This window comes from Pristis pectinata, chromosome 9, assembly GCF_009764475.1.
Source record: "Pristis pectinata isolate sPriPec2 chromosome 9, sPriPec2.1.pri, whole genome shotgun sequence".
Classification (NCBI taxonomy): Eukaryota; Metazoa; Chordata; class Chondrichthyes; order Rhinopristiformes; family Pristidae; genus Pristis; species Pristis pectinata.
Window position 1 is genome coordinate 98,333,961 of NC_067413.1, and position 19,123 is coordinate 98,353,083.

The 19,123-nt window shown below is 40.3% G+C and overlaps 1 protein-coding gene across 28 annotated transcripts in view; it reads right to left on the reverse strand.

Moving 5' to 3' along the window:
- clasp2 (cytoplasmic linker associated protein 2) overlaps positions 1-19,123 on the reverse strand; it is a 251,826-nt gene that overhangs the window by 202,235 nt on the left and 30,468 nt on the right. For 27 of the 28 annotated variants that reach the window (XM_052023838.1, XM_052023829.1, XM_052023823.1 and 24 more), the window contains exons 4-7: positions 17,235-17,326; positions 15,948-16,023; positions 12,913-13,010; positions 9,729-9,799 (exon numbers count right to left, since the gene is read on the reverse strand). In XM_052023838.1, coding sequence (XP_051879798.1) covers positions 9,729-9,799; positions 12,913-13,010; positions 15,948-16,023; positions 17,235-17,326 — 337 coding nt within the window. Of the gene's footprint in view, positions 1-782; positions 872-9,728; positions 9,800-12,912; positions 13,011-15,947; positions 16,024-17,234; positions 17,327-19,123 lie in introns of those variants that run through there. The other variant, XM_052023842.1, reaches the window with a different exon arrangement.

Genomic DNA, 19,123 nt, shown 5'->3' on the forward strand with positions numbered 1-19,123 from the left:
AGAATTTAGAACCGCAAATCTCTCAAATGCAATCATGCCTTTCAGCAATATGTGGCTGAAGCCAATTACAAGACACTGGAGCAAATGGTACTGTTCAAAGCATTTGCAAATATAATTACATCATGAATAACAAACAAATGTTTTAAAAAATACCAAACCCTAATTTTTTTCATTTGTCTTGTAAATTCCCCTCAGTAATAGTTATTTACAGTTTTTTCTCATGGTCTAGGTCTCCGGCATTTTGACCACGCAGACCATGTCTGGAGGTGAACTCGTTTCTCAGACAACAGGCAATAAATAAGCCAATTTGACCAAAATATAAATTCGCTGTACAATACTCTATTCACTAGGCATTTCACTTGCAAACTAAACACATATTCCACAATTGATACTTTCCAATAATATTTCATATTTTAAATTTTAGTATAGATATTTTTCTTATGGCATTTAAATGACATTGTTTTCAAATTTCATCAAGAAAAAAACTCTATCTTCTGCAGTCATTAATCTTTCTGAGAAATAAACAAAGACACCATACAGATCAGAAGATGTCAATTTTTATCTTGCTGGTCAATAATAAGTACAACAGATATTCTAAGCAGATTTACTGATTGTTGTTTGAATAAACATGAAATAAACTGAACAATAAAAATGTAATACAATAAACCAAAAGAAGCTCCCCTAAAATCTAATAAATCTTCAAAAAGGAAAATTGCAGTAGCATAAGCTTTCCTTCCCACAATTATATTGTGACTCCAGCTTTATTTCTCAATATCACTTACCATCACCCACTGGCATGCTTTTGTGATAGCTGACGCTTGTAGAATGAAACACCAGATGTGATCCTGAAGCAGCTATGTGACAATAGGTGGCTGTGCCACTGTCTCCAGTGCACCACAAAGATAAGCAAGACACTGTGTGATCTGGTCAAAACTGCAGCTTTGTACAGCAATAACCAACAGCTGTTGAACAAGTTCAGAATAAGAGTCTCTGTTCACAGGGTTTTATATAAAAGCCTCCTTATGTTATAAAACAACAAATACCTGAAATCACATTGGCTCCATATGACCCATTTGGCACAGACATAAAGATTTACCAGGCTGCTGAAAAACAATTTCACACAGCCACGTAGAACACCACGTACTGTGTATCCAAATTCTTCTCATTGGTCACAAGCTTCCAGTATAAAGCCTCTTAAGAGATTCACCGCATAGACACATGTTCAGTAATCAGAGTCTCTGTCTGCAATATAAACGCTCACTGTAATCACACAGTCACGTGAGCCAAAGGATAATAGCTCATCTGCATAATATTTTGCATTATAAGCAGATTTTGCATCACCTGCAGTTTATACACAAATACTAACTGAACTTTGTGAACCTTCTGAATTTTTTATAGTTGACGAAAAGAAAATATAGCAGACAAAAACTATTTTATCGTAGACTCAAAGAAAACAATACCAAAGGCAACATAATATTTTACATACAATGATTCTGTTGGAGACAGCGACACAAGCTGACAGCACAGGCAAGTGCATTGAATGTGAAATGTGCCCTTTTATCAAGGAAAATCAAAGCATTTCAAAACAGCTGAGCAAGATCAGAGAAAATGACAAAAATTAACCAAGTCCAAATTAACACTAAACAAACAAGAAAGGGCCATATAGCTTTATTTACATAGACAGAATTTTCTGTTAATTTCAGGAATCCCTTGAACAAATGTTCCTCCTAAAGCCTTGGCAGGAGAAACACATTGTTTATAATGTGGAATAAAATTCCAGAAAAATTAACAATTCATCCAAATGTCTGAAAGGATAAGCATGAGAAAACTGTTATTATCATCATGAGAAGTTATTCTAATTACTTCATCAATGCCAAATGTAACCATGAGGACAAGCACAATGAGAAAAAAGACAACTTAATCACATAACAGACACACTTGGGATTACTGTGTTCGATTTTGATCGCCCTGCTATTGGAAAGAGTACAGAAAAGATTTACAAGGATGCTGCCAGGACTTGAGGGTCTGAGTTATAGAGAGAGGTTGGACAGGCTAGTACTTTATTCCTTACAGCGTAGGAGACTGAGAGGTGATCTTATAGAGGTGTATAAAATCATGAGGGGCATAGATAGGGTGATAGCCTTTTTCCCAGGGTTGGGGTACCAAGAACTAGAGGGCACAGGTTTAAGGTGAGAGGGGAAAGATTTAAGAGGAACTTGAGGAGCATCTTTTTTGTTTAAGGGGTGGTATGTATGTAGAATGAGCTGCCAGTGGTTGAGACAGGGAGAATAACAACCTTTAAAAGACAATTGGACAGGTACGTGGAACGTAAAGGTTTAGAAGGTCAAACACTGGCAAATGGGACCAGCATGGATGGGGCATCTTGGTCGGCATGGACCAGTTGGGCCGAAGGGCCTGTTTCCATGCTGTATGACTCTATAACAGGAAGAAAGGAGATGGGTGACTACCAGAAAGGCAGGTCATAAAGGAGCCCTCTGTGGTCATTCCACTCTCAAACATGTTGGGAGGGCTGGCCCAACAGAGGAGAGGGGCAGCATCACCACGGTTGACTCTGATGCACAGCAGGGGAGGACAAATTCTAGGTGACCAGTAGTGGTGAGGGATTTGTCAATGAGGGGAACAGACAGGCGCATCTGTGGCTGAGACTGAGAATCCAGTATGGTATGTTACCTCCCTAGTGTTTAACTAAGAGCCTCTTAAACACCTTGATTGTATCTGCCTCCACCACCACCCCTGGCAGTGCACTCCAAGCACCCATCACTCTCTGTGTAAAAACTTGCCCTGCACATCTCCTTTGAACTTCCCCCTCACCTTAAATGCATGCCCTCTTGTATTAGACATTTCAATCCTGGGAAAAAGTTACTGGCTGCCTCTCATCATTTTATGAACTTCTATCAGGTTTCCCCTCAGCCTTCACCACTCCAGGGAAAACAACCCCAGTTTGTCCAGTCTCTCCTTATAGCACATGCCCTCTAGTCCAGGCAGCATCCTGCTAAACCTCTCCTGTACCCTCTCCAAAGCCTCCATGTCTTTCCTGTAATGGGACAACCAGAATTTAATGCAGTATTTCAGATGCAGCATAACCAGTTTTATAAAGCTGCAACATAACTTCCTGGCTCTTGAATTCAATGCCTCGACTAATATAGGCCTTCTTTACTACCCTATTACCGCCATTAACGGTGTACCCTTTACATTTGATCTCCCAAAGTGCAACACCTATAAGGCAAGTATAAGAGTAAAGAAGACATGTTGCAGCTATATAACACTTTGGTTCTGCCGCACTTGGACTACTGTGTGTAATTCTGATCTCCCCATTACAGGACTGACGTGGAGGCTTTAGAATGGGTTCAGAAAAGGTTTATTAGGATGCTGCCTGGATTAGAGGGTATGAGCTAGAAGGTGAGTTTGTGCAAACTTGGGCTGCTTTCTCTGGAAAGCCGGAGGTTGAGGGGGGAATTTCTGAGAGACGTACATAGGGTAGACAGTCAGAATCTTTTTGCCACAGTAGAAATGTCATGTATTAGAGGACATGCATTTAAGCTGAGAGGAGGAAAGTTTGAAGGAGATGTGTGGGGCAAGTTTTTTTTTCCACATGGAGAGTGGTAGGTGCCTGGAACAGGCTACCGGGGTTAGTGGTGGAAGCAGATACAATAGTAGTGTTTAAGAGGCTTTTAAATAGATACATGAATATGCAAAGAATGGAGGGATATGGATCATGTGCAGAAGAGGTTTAGTTTAATTCAGCATTGTATATGGCACTGACAGTACATCCCTGAGATGTACTGTTCTATGTTCTAAAGAGTGCACAATGAAAGGGACATCTAAAGTCTTTTGAGGGTATTAGATGACTGTGCAAGGACATAGTACAAGATTCAGAGTATCCACTAAAGACAAAGACTCTGATGCAATGTGTAATATTGTTCTAAAGCCAGGCAATTATGTTGAGGCAGTACAGTTGAAACCAATGTTCAGTGACACCTTGGTGCACCAGTTAGCCTTACAGCTTCACCAAGCCTAACCTCAGATGATGGCTGTGTGCAGTTTGCTTATTCTTTCTCTAACTGTGGGTTTCCTCCAGGTGGTCCAATTTCCTCCCACATCTCAAAGACATACTGGTAGGTTAAATGGACACTTAAATTATCCCTCATGTAGGGAAATGGCAAAAGAATCAAAAGGGAAGTTAATGGGCATATGAGAGAGAGCAAGTTGAAACGATTCCTCTGCTGGCAGATGACATGGACCTGATGGGCTGAGATAAGTATGTTATGTCAGTGACTACTTTTAAGTGAGCTAGGAGGCAAAGGTGGCAAACACAAAGACCAAGATATATCATGTTAATTGCACTGCAGTGGACCAGAGAAATGTCACATTTGTATTTGGAGGTATACAGTGCAGATGGTCCTGACAGGATCATAAAGGTTGATTCAGCACCTGAAATAACTTCAAATAAACATACAAATGACTTTTGTGGAACGGGGAAAGTACAAGGCAAATATTCATCGAATCCTAATTAGGAAGCAGCCACCACCAAGGCATGTTCTAGTGGCTCTAAAATAAAACTAGAAATCGAATGAAGGGATTGAGGAAGGCCCAGGCTGGCTACATGTTTATTGCTGGGACTATCCTCTGGATGTGTTTCATTGCTTGTTTGTGGGTATCCAACCGGCAGTCTTCCACATCCTTAGTCAGCTGAATGGCTCACACTTTTCATTCATATGGAATAGAAATTTGCCCAGATAGTTGACCAGGAAATACTGTATTCTGCAACATCTGTTGGCTCAGCAACTTCAGCTACTTGGCCACAGGTTTGTTCAAAAATCAAATCACAAGCTGACGATTTGCTTCAAACCAAGAGACCTTAATGGAGTTCTGAAAGGGAGCCATTATCATAGAGCCATAGAGTTGTACTGCATAAAAACAGGCCCTTCAGCACACTGTGTCTCTGCTGACCATCATGCCTACCTATATTAATTCCAGTTGCCTGCATTAATTCCATATTATTAATATTCTACACCTTGCTCATTCAAATACCTGTCTAGATGCCTCATAAATGTTGTTACTGCTCCTGCTATAAGAACAGTGGAAGGTATTTTGCCAGATCCTATTAGAACAAACATTTCAGTGTCCTGGATGGGTAACAAATGGGCTTTAGTATGCACAACTGGACAAGAAGATGTCACATTTAACCTATTTTAGCATCACACTCAGTAGATAGCAGTATAGAAGAATGTCTTTTTGGTTCAACACAGCACCAAAGGAATTTCAGCAAAGACAAGATGGTGCTTTTGAAGATCTCATTGGGGTAAACATCAGATTGTTCTTTGGAGAAGGAAAAACTGTGAAAGAGACAGAGTCCTGATGAACAGATGCAAGGCACAGCAACTGAACTTGAATGAGCAAAATATAAAGTATCTTTCATGGGTCACTTGATCACCAGAGATAATGTGAAGCCAGATTGAGCAAAGGCCTTGAAAGAAGGCCTTTGCTCAATCTGGCTTCACATTATCTCTGCTGAGCCAACAGATGTTGCAGAATACCGTATTTCCTGTGGTTGGTCAACTATCTGGGCAAATTTCTATCCCATATGAATGAAAAGTGTGAGCCATTCAGCTGACTAAGGATGTGGAAGACTGCTGGTTGGATACTCACGAACAAGCAATGAAACAAATCCAGAGGATAGTCCCAGCAATAAACTTGCAATGCTTTGATGATAAGGGACCAATACTACAACGAGACCGTTAATTAAAGATTCTTGGAGTGTTCAATATGTTGGAGGGTCAGCCAACAGAATATACAAATAGACTTCTAACAGGCATAAGAAATCACTGCACACTACAGTAAAACTCTGATAATCCAGCACCCTTGGGATCTTGGTGGTGCTGGATGAGCAAATTTTCTGGACTATTAGATGTTAATCCATTAATATCCAAACAAACTTTGACTTCACATTTTTACATATTAGAGTAGCATAATAAATGTTCCAGTGAACCTGGCCTGTTAACGGGAACTGTTATACAAGCACTGCGGGTCCTGGATCTGTTCCTGACACCTGGTCTTCCATGCTCCAACCCTAACTCCAGCCCCTCACGCAGCCAGATATCCTGCTCCAGACACACACAATATGTCAAACCACACCTCAGATCATACAAGGAGACTGTGACAATTTGGAGGAATGAGTACCATCTCAGAAAGACAACCATCAGGCTCATTTGTCTGAATCAGATATGCTAATACCAGAGGATACACCTCTGAGGATACACAGATACCCAGAGGATACACCTTGCAGAAGGAGGCCATCAAAGCTCGACAACAAGTCCCAAGTAACTAGTGCAACCTCATGCAGTGAAGATCTTGTCCTCTGTGCCTCTTGATGGAAGGAATCCACATTGTGATTCTCAAAGCAGCCCTTTAGTCACTGAGAGGTGCTAGTTGAGGAGGACTATAGAGACAACTTTGCCTGTGGTGAAGAGCAGGGAGATCCCTCTGTAGTTACCATAGTCGTACTGACTTTTTTTCTTGAAGATAGTTAATGTTATGCTCCAACTTTGTAAAAGTATTGGTCAGACCTCAGCTGGAGTACTGCGTGCAGTTCTGGTCACTGTGACACAAGAATGATACAATAGCACTGGAGGGGGTACAGAGGAGATTCACCAGAATGCTGCCTGGGATGGAGCAGTTCAATTATGAGGAGAGACTGGAGAAGCTGGGTCTGTTCTCCCTGCAGCAGAGGAGGTTAAGAGGGAACATGATTGAGGTATCTCAAATTATGTGGGGTATAGAATGGGTAGACTGCAGGAAACTTGTCCCAAAATCAGAAGTAGATATAACTTGAGGGCACAGATTTTAGGGTAAGGGGTAAGAAATTTAGAGGGGATACAAGAAGGACTTTCTTCACTTAGAGAGTGCTAAGTACTTGGAATGCATTGCCTGAGAGAGTGGTTGAAACTGGGTCACTGACAGCATTTAAGTGTCGAGATGAGCACTTAAACCCAAGCATAGAAGGCTCTGGACTAAGCGTCATGGAGTCATACAGCATGAAAATAGGCCCGTTGGCTCAACTGGTCCATGCCAACCAAGATGCCCATTTAAGCTCATCCCATTTGTCTGTGTTTGACCCACATCCCTCTGAACCTTTCCTATCCATTACTTGTCCAAATGTCTTTTAAATGTTGTTATTGTACCTGCCTCAACCGCTTCCTCTGGCAGATTTTACTATATATGGACCACCCTCTGTGTGAATAAGTTGCCTATTGAGGTTCCTACTAAATCTTTTCCTTCTCACCTTAAACCTATACCCTCTCGTTCTTGATTCCCCACCTCAGTCTCCTACACTCCGAGGAATAAAGTCCAAGCCTGCCAAACCCGTCCCTATAACCCAGTCCCTCAAATCCTGGCAACTTCCTCGTAAATCTTTTCTGCACTCTTTTCAGCTTAAGCAGGGTGCCTAAAACTGAAGATAATACTCCAAGTGCAGCCTTACCAACATCTTGTACAACTGCAACATAACATCCCAACGTCTATGCAACGCCCTGACTGATGAAGATCAGCGTAAATTTAAATTTTAAAAAATTTTTCTTTTAAATTTTATTTACAGCGTGGCAACAGGCCCTTCAGGCCTAATGAGTCCGCGCCGCCCATTTAAAACCCAAATTAACCTACCCGTACATCTTTGCAATGTGGGAGGAAACTGGAGCACCCGGAGGAAACCCACGCAGACACGGGAGAACATACAAATTCCTTACAGACAGCGACGGGAATCGAACCCCGATCGCTGGTGCTGTAATAGCGCCGCGCTAACCACTACGCTACCGTACCAAAAGCTTTTTTCACCAGCATGTCTACCTGTGGCACCACTTTCAGGGAACTATGCACTTGTACTCCTAAGGCCCTCTGTTCTACAAAGCTCTCCAGGGTCCTACTGTTCACTGTGAATGTCCTATCCTGGTTTGACTTTCCAAAATGCAACACCTTGCATTTTGAATTAAACTCCATTTGCCATTCCTCAACCCACTTACCCAGCTGATCAGATCCTGCTGTAGTTCTTGATAACCTTCTCTGTCTATGATTCCACCTGTTTTAGTGTCATCTACAAGTGCTGGAAGATGGCATTAGTATGGAAGGATGTCCACTGGTCGGGTGGACGAGGTGGGCCGAATTGCCCATTTCTATAGTGTACGATTCTGTGACTCTGTGATATTGGCTGAAGGCAGGGATAGGATACTGGAGTGGATGATCAACTATGACTGTTTCAAATGGTAGAGCAGACCAAAAGGCCAAATGGTCTACCTTTGTTCCTATTTTCTGTGTTTCTGTGACTCTATCAAATACCTCCATGAAGCCAAAATAAATAATAGGCCAGATCTTGCTGGCCAGGTTTCCCTACCCATAATCATGAATGGCAGCTTGCTTAATGCTGGGAATTACCTTGTCCTGATGCAGAGGCCCTATTTCACAGGGCCTCTACATTCCATAGCAACAAGGCATGATCTCAACAATAGTTGCACCTGATGCAGCCCCTATTAGTCAACAAAGCTGGGGAAGTTCTTTGCTGAACATAAAATCTACAATTGACTTTGATGATCTTAAATGTTTCTGACACTCAGAAGCACATAAAACTTGAGAGAAGTAAATAATTTGATATACTAGAAAGAGTAATTAAAAAAAGGTTAAACTACAAATATGTGTTATAGCAAAAAATATTTTTTTTTTACATATTACTGTAAAAACTCTATTAAAAACTTGTGACCTGTCCCATGGCCTCCTAAATCTTCCCCCTACTATCCCTAACCAGTGGGGTGAGAACCTGTGCCTGGTCTGATTTGGTGCAAGATGGGAGAAGCCATTCTCCATCATCACATTGGAAAATCCTAGCAAGACTGAGCCTTGCTGTTGGACTCTTATGTTTTATGAATTTGTTAGTAAGCCCGGACCTCTGCATAGACAGTTAATGCACAAAGGTTGGGACTTAATCGCTGGGCATCGGCAGTTCCAACCAGAACTGCGGTCATTGTAAGGCCTGATGTCCACAGTCATTCCTGTCTGGTGCTTCAGTTGGCTTTCCAAGAAATTTCAACCTTATTAAGGTCTGCCTTGTTTTTTGCTAATCTTTACTAAACTTACCGTTGAACAACAGTTTAAACCATTTCTTCTTAATATGATTCATAAGGAAAATTCATACATGTCCTCTGGCTAATTTCCATCACTGTCTCTCCTCCCCCACCCCCCAGCTCCCCCAGGTACTGAACAAATCAGAACATTTTTTTTCTGAAATGCAAATGGCTGCTACACATTTATTACACTTGAATCTTTATTAAGTGCAACAAAATGTTCCAAAATTAGGCATAATTTAGTTCCATTGGAATATCAACACACAGTTGCATTTAAGAATATACTTGGACACATTCTATTTAGTACATGAAGTTTTCTGAAGATACACAGGTAGTAGTAATTTAAGTGCAACTAAGGATCAAGTAAATCAATTTTGTAGCTCAAAGTTCACAGAACACTTTATCATATATGAACAAACCACCACTTTGCTCTTAATGGACAGCTAAAATATTTATTTATTTATATAAATAAATATTTATATATAATGCTCTTTGAAATGAAATTATGTAATGCACTCAATAGCTAATTAGCATTGATATGCTGGTGCAGCATTCAAAAAACTTAAAAAGAATTAATACATGCATTTTCTATATATTTACCATGGCCGTAACTCAAAACCATGTTTCCAGATTCCAGCACATCATCAAATTTTCCAAACAGTATCTGTAAACTGAAAATGTAAATCACATTAGTGCACATTGCAAAATAATTCTCGATGTTTAATAGAACTAACACTCTCACACAGTAAACTAATCAGTTGCAATATAGCAATAAATAGGCCATGCCAGTTTTGTGAGCTACAAATAATAACAATATATTACCAGCACTAGAACAAGTAGTGAATGTTTTCCAATAATTCTTTATAGCACTTGAATTGTATCAAGTTGCAGAAACACAAAACGTTATGCATGGGATTTTCACTGCAAATCTATTTAACATAGGGTTTGTCAAGAGTCAGTGGGCTTTTTATTCAATTTGCAGAACTGCGACACCCTGACTTCTCAATATCTTATTCATTTGCAATTTACAAATGTCTATCACCAAGTCTTTTCTTGTTTGCAGTGTTCAATGTTAACTATATTAACCAATTTAGTGTTACCTCAAAAATCTCTAATTATATTTACAACAATCCAGTCCAAATCATTAAGTAAACTGTTCTGAAAAATGTAACCCTTGAACACATATAGTATGATAATGATGGGTTTGCACTCTACACACAAACTTCCTCAAGTGGAGCTGGAGTACTGTGTGCAGTTCTGGTCACCATTGATAAGAAGGATTTGATAGTGCTCCAGAGGGTGCAGAGGAAATTTACCAAGATGTTGCTGGGGATGGAGTATTTCAGTTATGAGGAGAGACTGGAGGAGCTAGGTCTGTTCTCCCTGAAGCAGAGGAGGTTAAGAGGGGACATGATTAAGATATATAAAATTATGAGGGGTATAAATGGGGTAGACTGTAGGAAATTTCTCCACATATCAGAGGTAGAGAAAACTAGAGGACATACATTGAGGGTATGGGTGAAGAGATGAGGGGGAATCTTTTTTACCCAGAGAGTGGTAAGTACCTGGAAAGCACTGTCTAACACTGTGGTTGAAGCTTAGTTGCTGATGGTACTTGAGAAGTATCTAGATGAGCATTTGAATCACTATCTGAGAAGGCAATGGACCAAGTGCTAGGAGAGGGGATTAATACAGAAGGGTGCCCACTGATTGGCATGGGTGAGTTGGGCCGAATGCCATTTCGATGCTTCTCTTTAAATCTCTCCTCTCGCACCTTAAACCTGTGCCCTCTAGTTTTTGACTCCCCTAACTTGGGGAAAAAGACTATGATCATTCACCTCATCTATGCCCCTCATGATTTTATATACCTCTAGCCATAGCCTCCCACACTCCAGGGCATAAAGCCCAAGCCGATCCAGTCTCTTCTTATAACTCAAGCCCACCAGTTCCTTACATCATTCCCTATATTCTTCTCACTCCTGTTAATCCCACTTATTTCTAAGCAGGAAATAAAACTTGGCACTATTCAAACTTGGAGATATATTGTTACCCTGTCATCATCTTTAAATTACAGATCTCCCCAACCATCAGCAGAATTTCAAGGAGGCAGCTGACCACCACCATTCTGAGGGAAATTATGAATGCTGTCCTTGTCAGCAACCCTTACACCCAATAAAACATGTAATTTACCAATGAAGTTACAATTCCCAGGTTTTGGCACACAATCCTCCATGACATTTTTTTCAGCTGCCAACTAAATTACATCCTCTCTACCATCTTTGATGCCCTTGCCTTAGTTAAGACATTAATCTCTCTTGCTGAGCAGTTTTGCATCATCTCATTTGTCACTACAGAATAGTCCTCACCTTCTGTCTCATAAGAGCAAGGGAGATGGATGAATATTCTTGACAAAAGCATAGTTAATTCATCTTTTGCATTATAACGAGACCAGATAAGGCTCAATTAGATCTCGATACCCTCGCCAAAACATCACTATTGAAAGGTCATCCTGGAATGTAAAATATCATGGCTTTGTTTCACTACAAAACATCTTAAAACATCCTCAAATTTCTCTCCTCCAATAATTAAACAACTTGAAGTCTTCTATCATAAAGATCAAGACATAAGAACATAAGAAATTTCAGCAGGAGTAGGTCATTCACCCATTTGTGTATGCTCTGCCATCCAGTAAGATCATGGACTAACCACGGATTTCATGATTGCCTCAATATTCAAAAACCTATCAATCCCTGTCTTGTATATACAGTACTCATCAGCGAAGCTTCCACCCGCCTCAGATAGAGAACTCTCAGGAGTCATCAGCCTTTGGGTGAAGTAATCTCTCCTCACCTCAGTTCTAAACAGCTGATCCCATATATGATTCTGTGACTCTTGGGCCAGGAGAAAGACCGTCCCTGCATCTACTCGGTCAAGCACTGTCAGATTTCAGTATATTTCAATAAGATCACCTCTCATTCTGAACTTGATTATATAGGCCCAGGGGACTTCATCTCTACTCACAGGTATATAAAATTTATTTGCCTTATCTACTTCTTTTATAATTTTTTCCCTTGGTAGAGGTATCAAAAAGAAGAGGGCATTGGTTTAACTTGAGAGGAAGGAGTTTTAAAAGGAATTGGAGTTGACAGTTTTATTTTACACAGGGAGTGGTTGATATCTGGAATTCGCTGCCAGTGGAGCTGGTGGAGTCAGATACAATCACTGTGTTTAAGAGACATTTAGACGGGCACTTGAAAAGGCAAGGCATAAAAGGATACGGGGCCCCAAGCGGGCAAATGAGATTAGTGTAGATGGGCAGAAGTGCTAGCATGACCGTGGTGGGCCGAAGGGCAGAGATTTGTTTTCAGAGAGGGAACGTTAGTAAACACTTCTGAAGGGTACTCACATGAACCATTTTAACTTTATGTAATCATGTGCTCATATTTTTAGCCATAAGGACTTAAGAAATAAGTGGAGTACACCAATCAGCCCTATGATTGTGTCCACCTTCCAATAAAATTGTGGCTTACCCAATCTCGGCCTCAACACCACTATCCTGCTCTTCCCTCACACATCTTGACTCCATTGTGTCTTACATGTCTGTTAATCTCCAACCTGAATATATTCAATGATTCTATCTCCATAGTTCTCTCTGGTGGAGAATTCCACAGATTCATAAACCTCTGAGAGAAGGGCCCATATCTGTGCTGTACAACTCTATAGCAATATTAAACATGCAATATATCAAATGACAGATCTTCACTACGTCATTGAAAAATCTTACCGTGCCTGTGGAACTCCTTTCCTGCTAAGGTCAGCTCGGACTTTCTCTCCAACATGTCGATAAATCTCCACCATTGTATTCATGGCTGTATCCCTTACCTGTGGAGGTGATGAATAAACTCCTTAGCGTATACGATTTTACAACCAGTGGGGTGGTTGGGGGGGTGGGGGCAGCTTTCAGGGGTAAGGGTTGGAAAAAAATCTTTGAGATAAACCTATGGCCAGTGAACCAAAGTTTCTGAAGATGCAAGTCACTACTTAATCTATATGATTCTGGCAGCTGGGGTGGGAGGTGAACAAAATGAGCAGAGTGTTTCTGGGCAAGGATGACAAATAGTTTGACAAATAGCATCATTAAATAATGCGGGCTGCAAGTGCAGAGCACAAAACATTTGGGAAGGGCAGAATTAAACCAAGATGCCACAACAGATAATAAAAGTAACCAATACTGTGTCAGATCACAACTACAAAACCTCCACTTGAGCTGCTCACTGGAACCTTCTGAGGAGATGAAGGAGACCAGTTCTGAGGAGCAAACTAATAGCTGAAGATAACAATATTTTTTAAGAATAATTACACCCATTTGTTCAGGCTGTTGTTCAGTTATTATGAAATGTATAGAATGAAGAATATGTCTGATTTAGTAACACTGTATGAAGTGTGCAACAAGTTAATAAAAGTTGTGGATGAACACCAAATGTCAACAGTTTCTTAAATCTAACTACCAACTAAAACAATATAATTGCAAAGGACGCATCAAATTGTTATAGGCACCAAGTTCTCCATTCTGATAAAGCTTGAAAATGGTGTAATTTTCAGAAATGACTGGGAGAAATCAACAGGTGTAAGTATGAATTGCTGGGTGAGATTATTCGCAAACTGTACCTTTTTTTATTCATTCAAGGGATGTGGGCTTCACAGGCTAAACCAGCACTTAATTGCCCATCTTAATTGCCTTTGAGAAGGTGATGGTGAGCCACCTTTTGGATCTGCTGTGGTCCTTGAGATGTAGCATACCCACAATGCTGTTAGGGAGAGAGTTCCAGGATTCGACCCAGCGATGGCGAAGGGACGGCATTTCCAAGTAAGAATTATTGTTTTCTTAAGCTACTAATTTGCTCCTCAGAAATGATCTACATATTCTTGGGAGGGCAACTTCCAAGTGGCAGTGTTCCCATGCTTTTGCTGCCCTTGTCCTTCCAGCTGGTAGAAGTTGTAGGTTTGGAAGGTGCTGCCTAAGAAGTCATGGTGAGTTGCTGCAATGCATCTCGTAGATGGTACAAACTGCTGATACTATGCATTGGTGGTGAAGAGAGTGAATGTTTGTGGATGGGGTGCCTATCAAGCAGTCTGCTATGTCCTGTGTGATGTTGAGCTTCTTGAGAGTTGTTGAACCTGCACTCATCCAGGCAAATGGAAGATATTGCATCACACTCCTTGTTTGACCCTTGTAGATGGTGGACAGGCTTTGGGGGATTTAGGAAGTGAGTTACTTGTCACAGGATTCCGAGCTTCTGACCTGCTCTTGTAGACATTTTGTATATATGGCTACTCCAGTTCAGTATCGGGTCAATGGTAACCCCCAGAATATTGATAGTGAGTGATTCAGTGATGTAATACCATTGAATGTCAAGGGGTGATAGCTGGATTTTCTCTCAACTGGGGCGTCTGAATATATTTACATGTAAGGATATTCAGCAAAATAGAGCAGTGCTTCAACTTGGCTCATTGGTTGCACTTTGAATGAGAAGTGTGTAGTTTCAGGCTACATTCTGGCATTCAGCATTGTGGCACTGACAGAGCTTTGCATTACAGGGAATTCTATCTTTCATTCAACAGTAAACTTAGTGGTCCATTCTAGAAGATGCAAGGACACAAAACTGTTATTTCAAACAAGAACAAGTCCATGCAAACATTCACCCCTCAATAAGCACCACAAGGAGATAACTTCCAATTTGTCTCAGTTGTGGAGAGTAACTGCATACAAATGCACTACTCTACACTGATTTACAAAACAAAGGACTATATTTCCAGAAGAGTTAACTGTCCATGAAGGAGTCTGAAAATGTGAAAGGAACTACAAAATAGCAAGTTTGTTCTTCTGTTAAGATGATAATGTCCTCTGAAGCAAAATGAAGTATGTTGACAATTTTATCAGGGTAGATTAAAACGAATGAAACATTGGTTTAAGGTGAGGGGTGAAAGATTTAAAAGGGATCTGAGGGGCAACTTCTTCACGTAGAGGGTGGTGCATATATGGAATGAGCTGCCAAAGGAAGTGGTTGAGGCAGCTACAATAACAAAATTTAAAAGACATTTTAATAAGTACATGGATAGGAGGCATATGGCCAAATGCAGGCAAATTGGATTAACTTGGTGGGCACCATGGTCGGCATGGAAGAGTTAGGCCAAAGGGCCTGTTTCCATGTTGTATTACTCTATGACTAATTATGCAATTCTTTGCCAGACTTGGGCACAATTGGCTGTCTACACCAGGTTACTGTCTGGAGGCTGGGGTTAATGCGTGCCATGACCAGCTCTCAAAGCACTTCATGACGGTGGACATCAGAGCCACCAGGCGGTAGTCATTCAGACACATTACCTTGTTTTTCTTAGGTACCGGGATGAAAGTGGTCTAGTTAAAGTAGGTGGGAACCTCAGATTGAAGCAGGGAGAGGTTAAAAATATCTACAAATACCCCCACCAGCTGATCTGCGTTGGAGCTAAGGACACGGCCAGGACACCATCCGGGCTTGATTGGTTCATTACTGTGTAATAATTTCAAAAAGCTTCAAGAACACTCCTGATATGAAAGTTAATATGCCACCAAATCATTCACGTTTCCTGATACATTATCAGTTTCTGCTATATTTTAACATATTTGGTACACAATATTAACCTGTTTTCAGGAAAATCATTGGAGGAGTTCTCAAAAATGGCGCTTCAAAATGGTACTGAAAAATACTACACAGCTTTATTATGTTGTACATTTACAACACCATATGTTCAATGTTAGAAATACTGAAAAATACATACCTGGCTATTTGGATCCCCAAGTAGATTGCATATGTGTGGTACTATTTTGCTTAACGTCAATGGTTGTGCTCCATAACTGGAAAAAATGGTTGCAATAATTTTGAACAAATTCAGATTGCAATTATTTAAAAACAAACACACACAGAAAACAACAGCCCCACTCTAATCCAATAGCCAAATTTCTACAGGACAATTAAAATGTAAATAGGTAAAGATAATGAGGAAACTTTATACACCTAAATATGTATGTAACTTTTATCAATAAATCTGTAGTTCACTTTCAACTATGAATCAGATCTAACTCTTTTAAAATATATTGCATTATACTCCAAGACTGAAAGATTTTAAAAAGGGAAGCAATGAGATAATCTTAAATTCTGCACACCAGCATCCAACATGCAGTACATAAATCTCAGGAAAAAATAATTATCAATTACCTCCTGTGAAACACTTATCACCAATTCGTTGATGTCCATGTTACAGTGGTACAAATTGTTGGTTAGGCTGCACTTGAGTATTGTGTGCAATCTGGCTGTCATGCTATAGGAAGGATGTGATTAAGCTTGAGAGGTAGCAGAAAAGATTCACAAGAATATTGCCTGGACTGGAGGGCTTGAGTTATAAAGAGAGACTGGATAGGCTGGGACTGTTTTCCCTGGTGCACAGAAGGGCTGAGGGATGATCTTATATAATAAGGTTTATAAAATGGAGAGGCATAGATCGTCAGTCTTTTTCCCAAGGGTAGGGGAGTCTAAAGCTCTAGGGCATAGGTTTAAGGTGAGTGAGGAAAGACTTAAAGGGGACCTGAGCAGCAAACTTTTCCACACACAGGGTGGTGGTATTGGAAAGAACTGCCAGAGGAGGTAGAAGAGGCAGGTACAATTACAATGTTTATAAGACATTTGGACAGGTATATGGATAGGAAAAGTTTAGAGGGATATTGGCTAAGCAAGTGGGATTAGCACAGATAGAGGGTTGAAGTCCTGTTTCCATGCTGCACAACTCTATAGTTTCATAAATACTAAATGGCACTGACACACCAATTATTTTGGTTAAGAATATCAGTGGAAATATGTATTTAGGAGTACTCCACCATGAAAGGCATGGATAAATGAGAGTCCATTTTCCCTGTGCACATTTCTCTCCCAGAAAATGTTTTTTGCTGACATATAATTTAATTTCTTTGAGGAAAGTTTGCTGTAATCCTTTTAAAAACACTGTAGTTTAACTGTCAACAATATTTGTATTCACATATTAACAACTGAACAAAATAAGCTTCTGACTTACGTGTTGAGTGTGGTAATGAGACACAGACAGACTCCTTCACGAGTTCGAAAGTTCTTGTGTTTAAACCCTGATGTTAATCGCTCCCAAACATACTGAAAAGAAAGTTGACTGCAATATTACACAGACATTAATCAAGTACTTTTGTTTGGGTTCCATATCATGCAGCCTCCTTTGTAAACAGACCTCACAATCTTATTGAGCAGTTAATCTCTTCTGAGCCAATATCTCATATGTTTGAGGTGGGAAAAAGGGAGCACCTTCACAGTACAGTTAGTAAATGATTGGCTGTTAATACCCTTATTTTATTCTCATGGTTAGAGCAACAAATTACAATACAAGGGGAATATAGGTTTAATTCACTGAAATTGATAAAATTAAGCCAGGTTAATGATGTTAATAAAGAGTCACAGAGTTATATAGAGTTATACAGTGCGGAAACAGGCCAACACATCTGAAATCTGAGTTCCTCCAGCTCCTTTGTGTGTTGCAATATGCAATTTGCCTTTCTAACCACTTGCTGCACCTCCCTCCTAACATTTTGCAATCTGTACACAAGAGCACCTGGATCCCTCTGTACTTGGCTCATATGCAATCTTCCTCCATTTAGATAATAGTCTGCCTTCACATTGCTCTTAGACGTGCATAATCTCACACTTTCCCACATTAAACTCCATTTGCCAAGTTTTTGCCTACTCACTCAATCTATCTATATCCAGTTGTAAAGTCCTAAAAGCCTCATTGCAACATGTCTTCCCACCTATTTTTGTGTCATCGGCAAGCGTGGAGTCCTTACATTCTGCTCCTTCCTCCAGGTCATTAATATAAATTAAAAATAATTGAAGGCTAAGAACTTGATCGTTGGGGCACTCCACTAGTTACATTCTTCCAGCCCAATAAAGATCCATTTATTCTTTGTAATAACCCATCTTCAATCTATATTGACACTTCTTCCAATACTATGAGGTCTCATCTTGTCCAACAGTCTTTTAAGTGATGCCTTATCAAATGCCTTTTGGAACTCTAAATACACTGCATATACAAGTTCCCCTCTGTCGACTCTGCTTCTCAAAGAATTTGAGCAAATTTGTTAAACATGATTTGCCATTCATGAAACCATGTCGATTTGGTTTGATTATATTAATCTTTTACATAATCTGGGACTTCCTTAGTACAACTGGCTTAGATGGGACACAATTTCTTGAGTGCATTCAAGAGTGTTTCTTGAAACAGTACGTGGATAGTCCAACTAGAAGAGGGATCATACTGGACCTTGTTTTGGGAAATGAGCCTGACCAGGTGACTGGCCTTTCAGTGGGAGAGCATTTTGGGAACAGTGATCACAACTCTTTAAGTTTTAAGATAGCTATGAATAAGGATGTCTGGATCTTACAAGGAAGTACTAAATTGGAGTAGGGCAAATTATGACGTTATTAGACAGGAGCTACAGAGAGTTAACTGGGAGCAGCTGTTATTGGGCAAGTGCACATCTGACATGTGGGAGTTGTTTAAAGACCAACTGATCAGAGTTCAGGACTGGCATGTTCCACTGAGGAGGGAGGACTAGAATGGCAAGGTAAGGGGATCTTGGGTGACGAGAGTGGTTGTGAATTTTAGTCAAAAAGGAAAAGGAAGCATATGTAAGGCTTAGGAAGCTAAAATCAGACAAGGCCCTTGAGGAATATAAAGAAAACAGGAAAGAACTCAAGCAGGGGTTTAGGAGGGCTAAAAGGCCTCATGAAATGAACTTGGCAAGTAGGATCAAAGAGAATCCCAAAGCATTTTATACTTACATTAAAAACAAGAGGATAATGAGAGAGAGGGTATCATGCTTGGAGTCAGAAGATGTGGGCGAGGTATTAAACAAGTACTTTGAGTCGATATTCACCAAG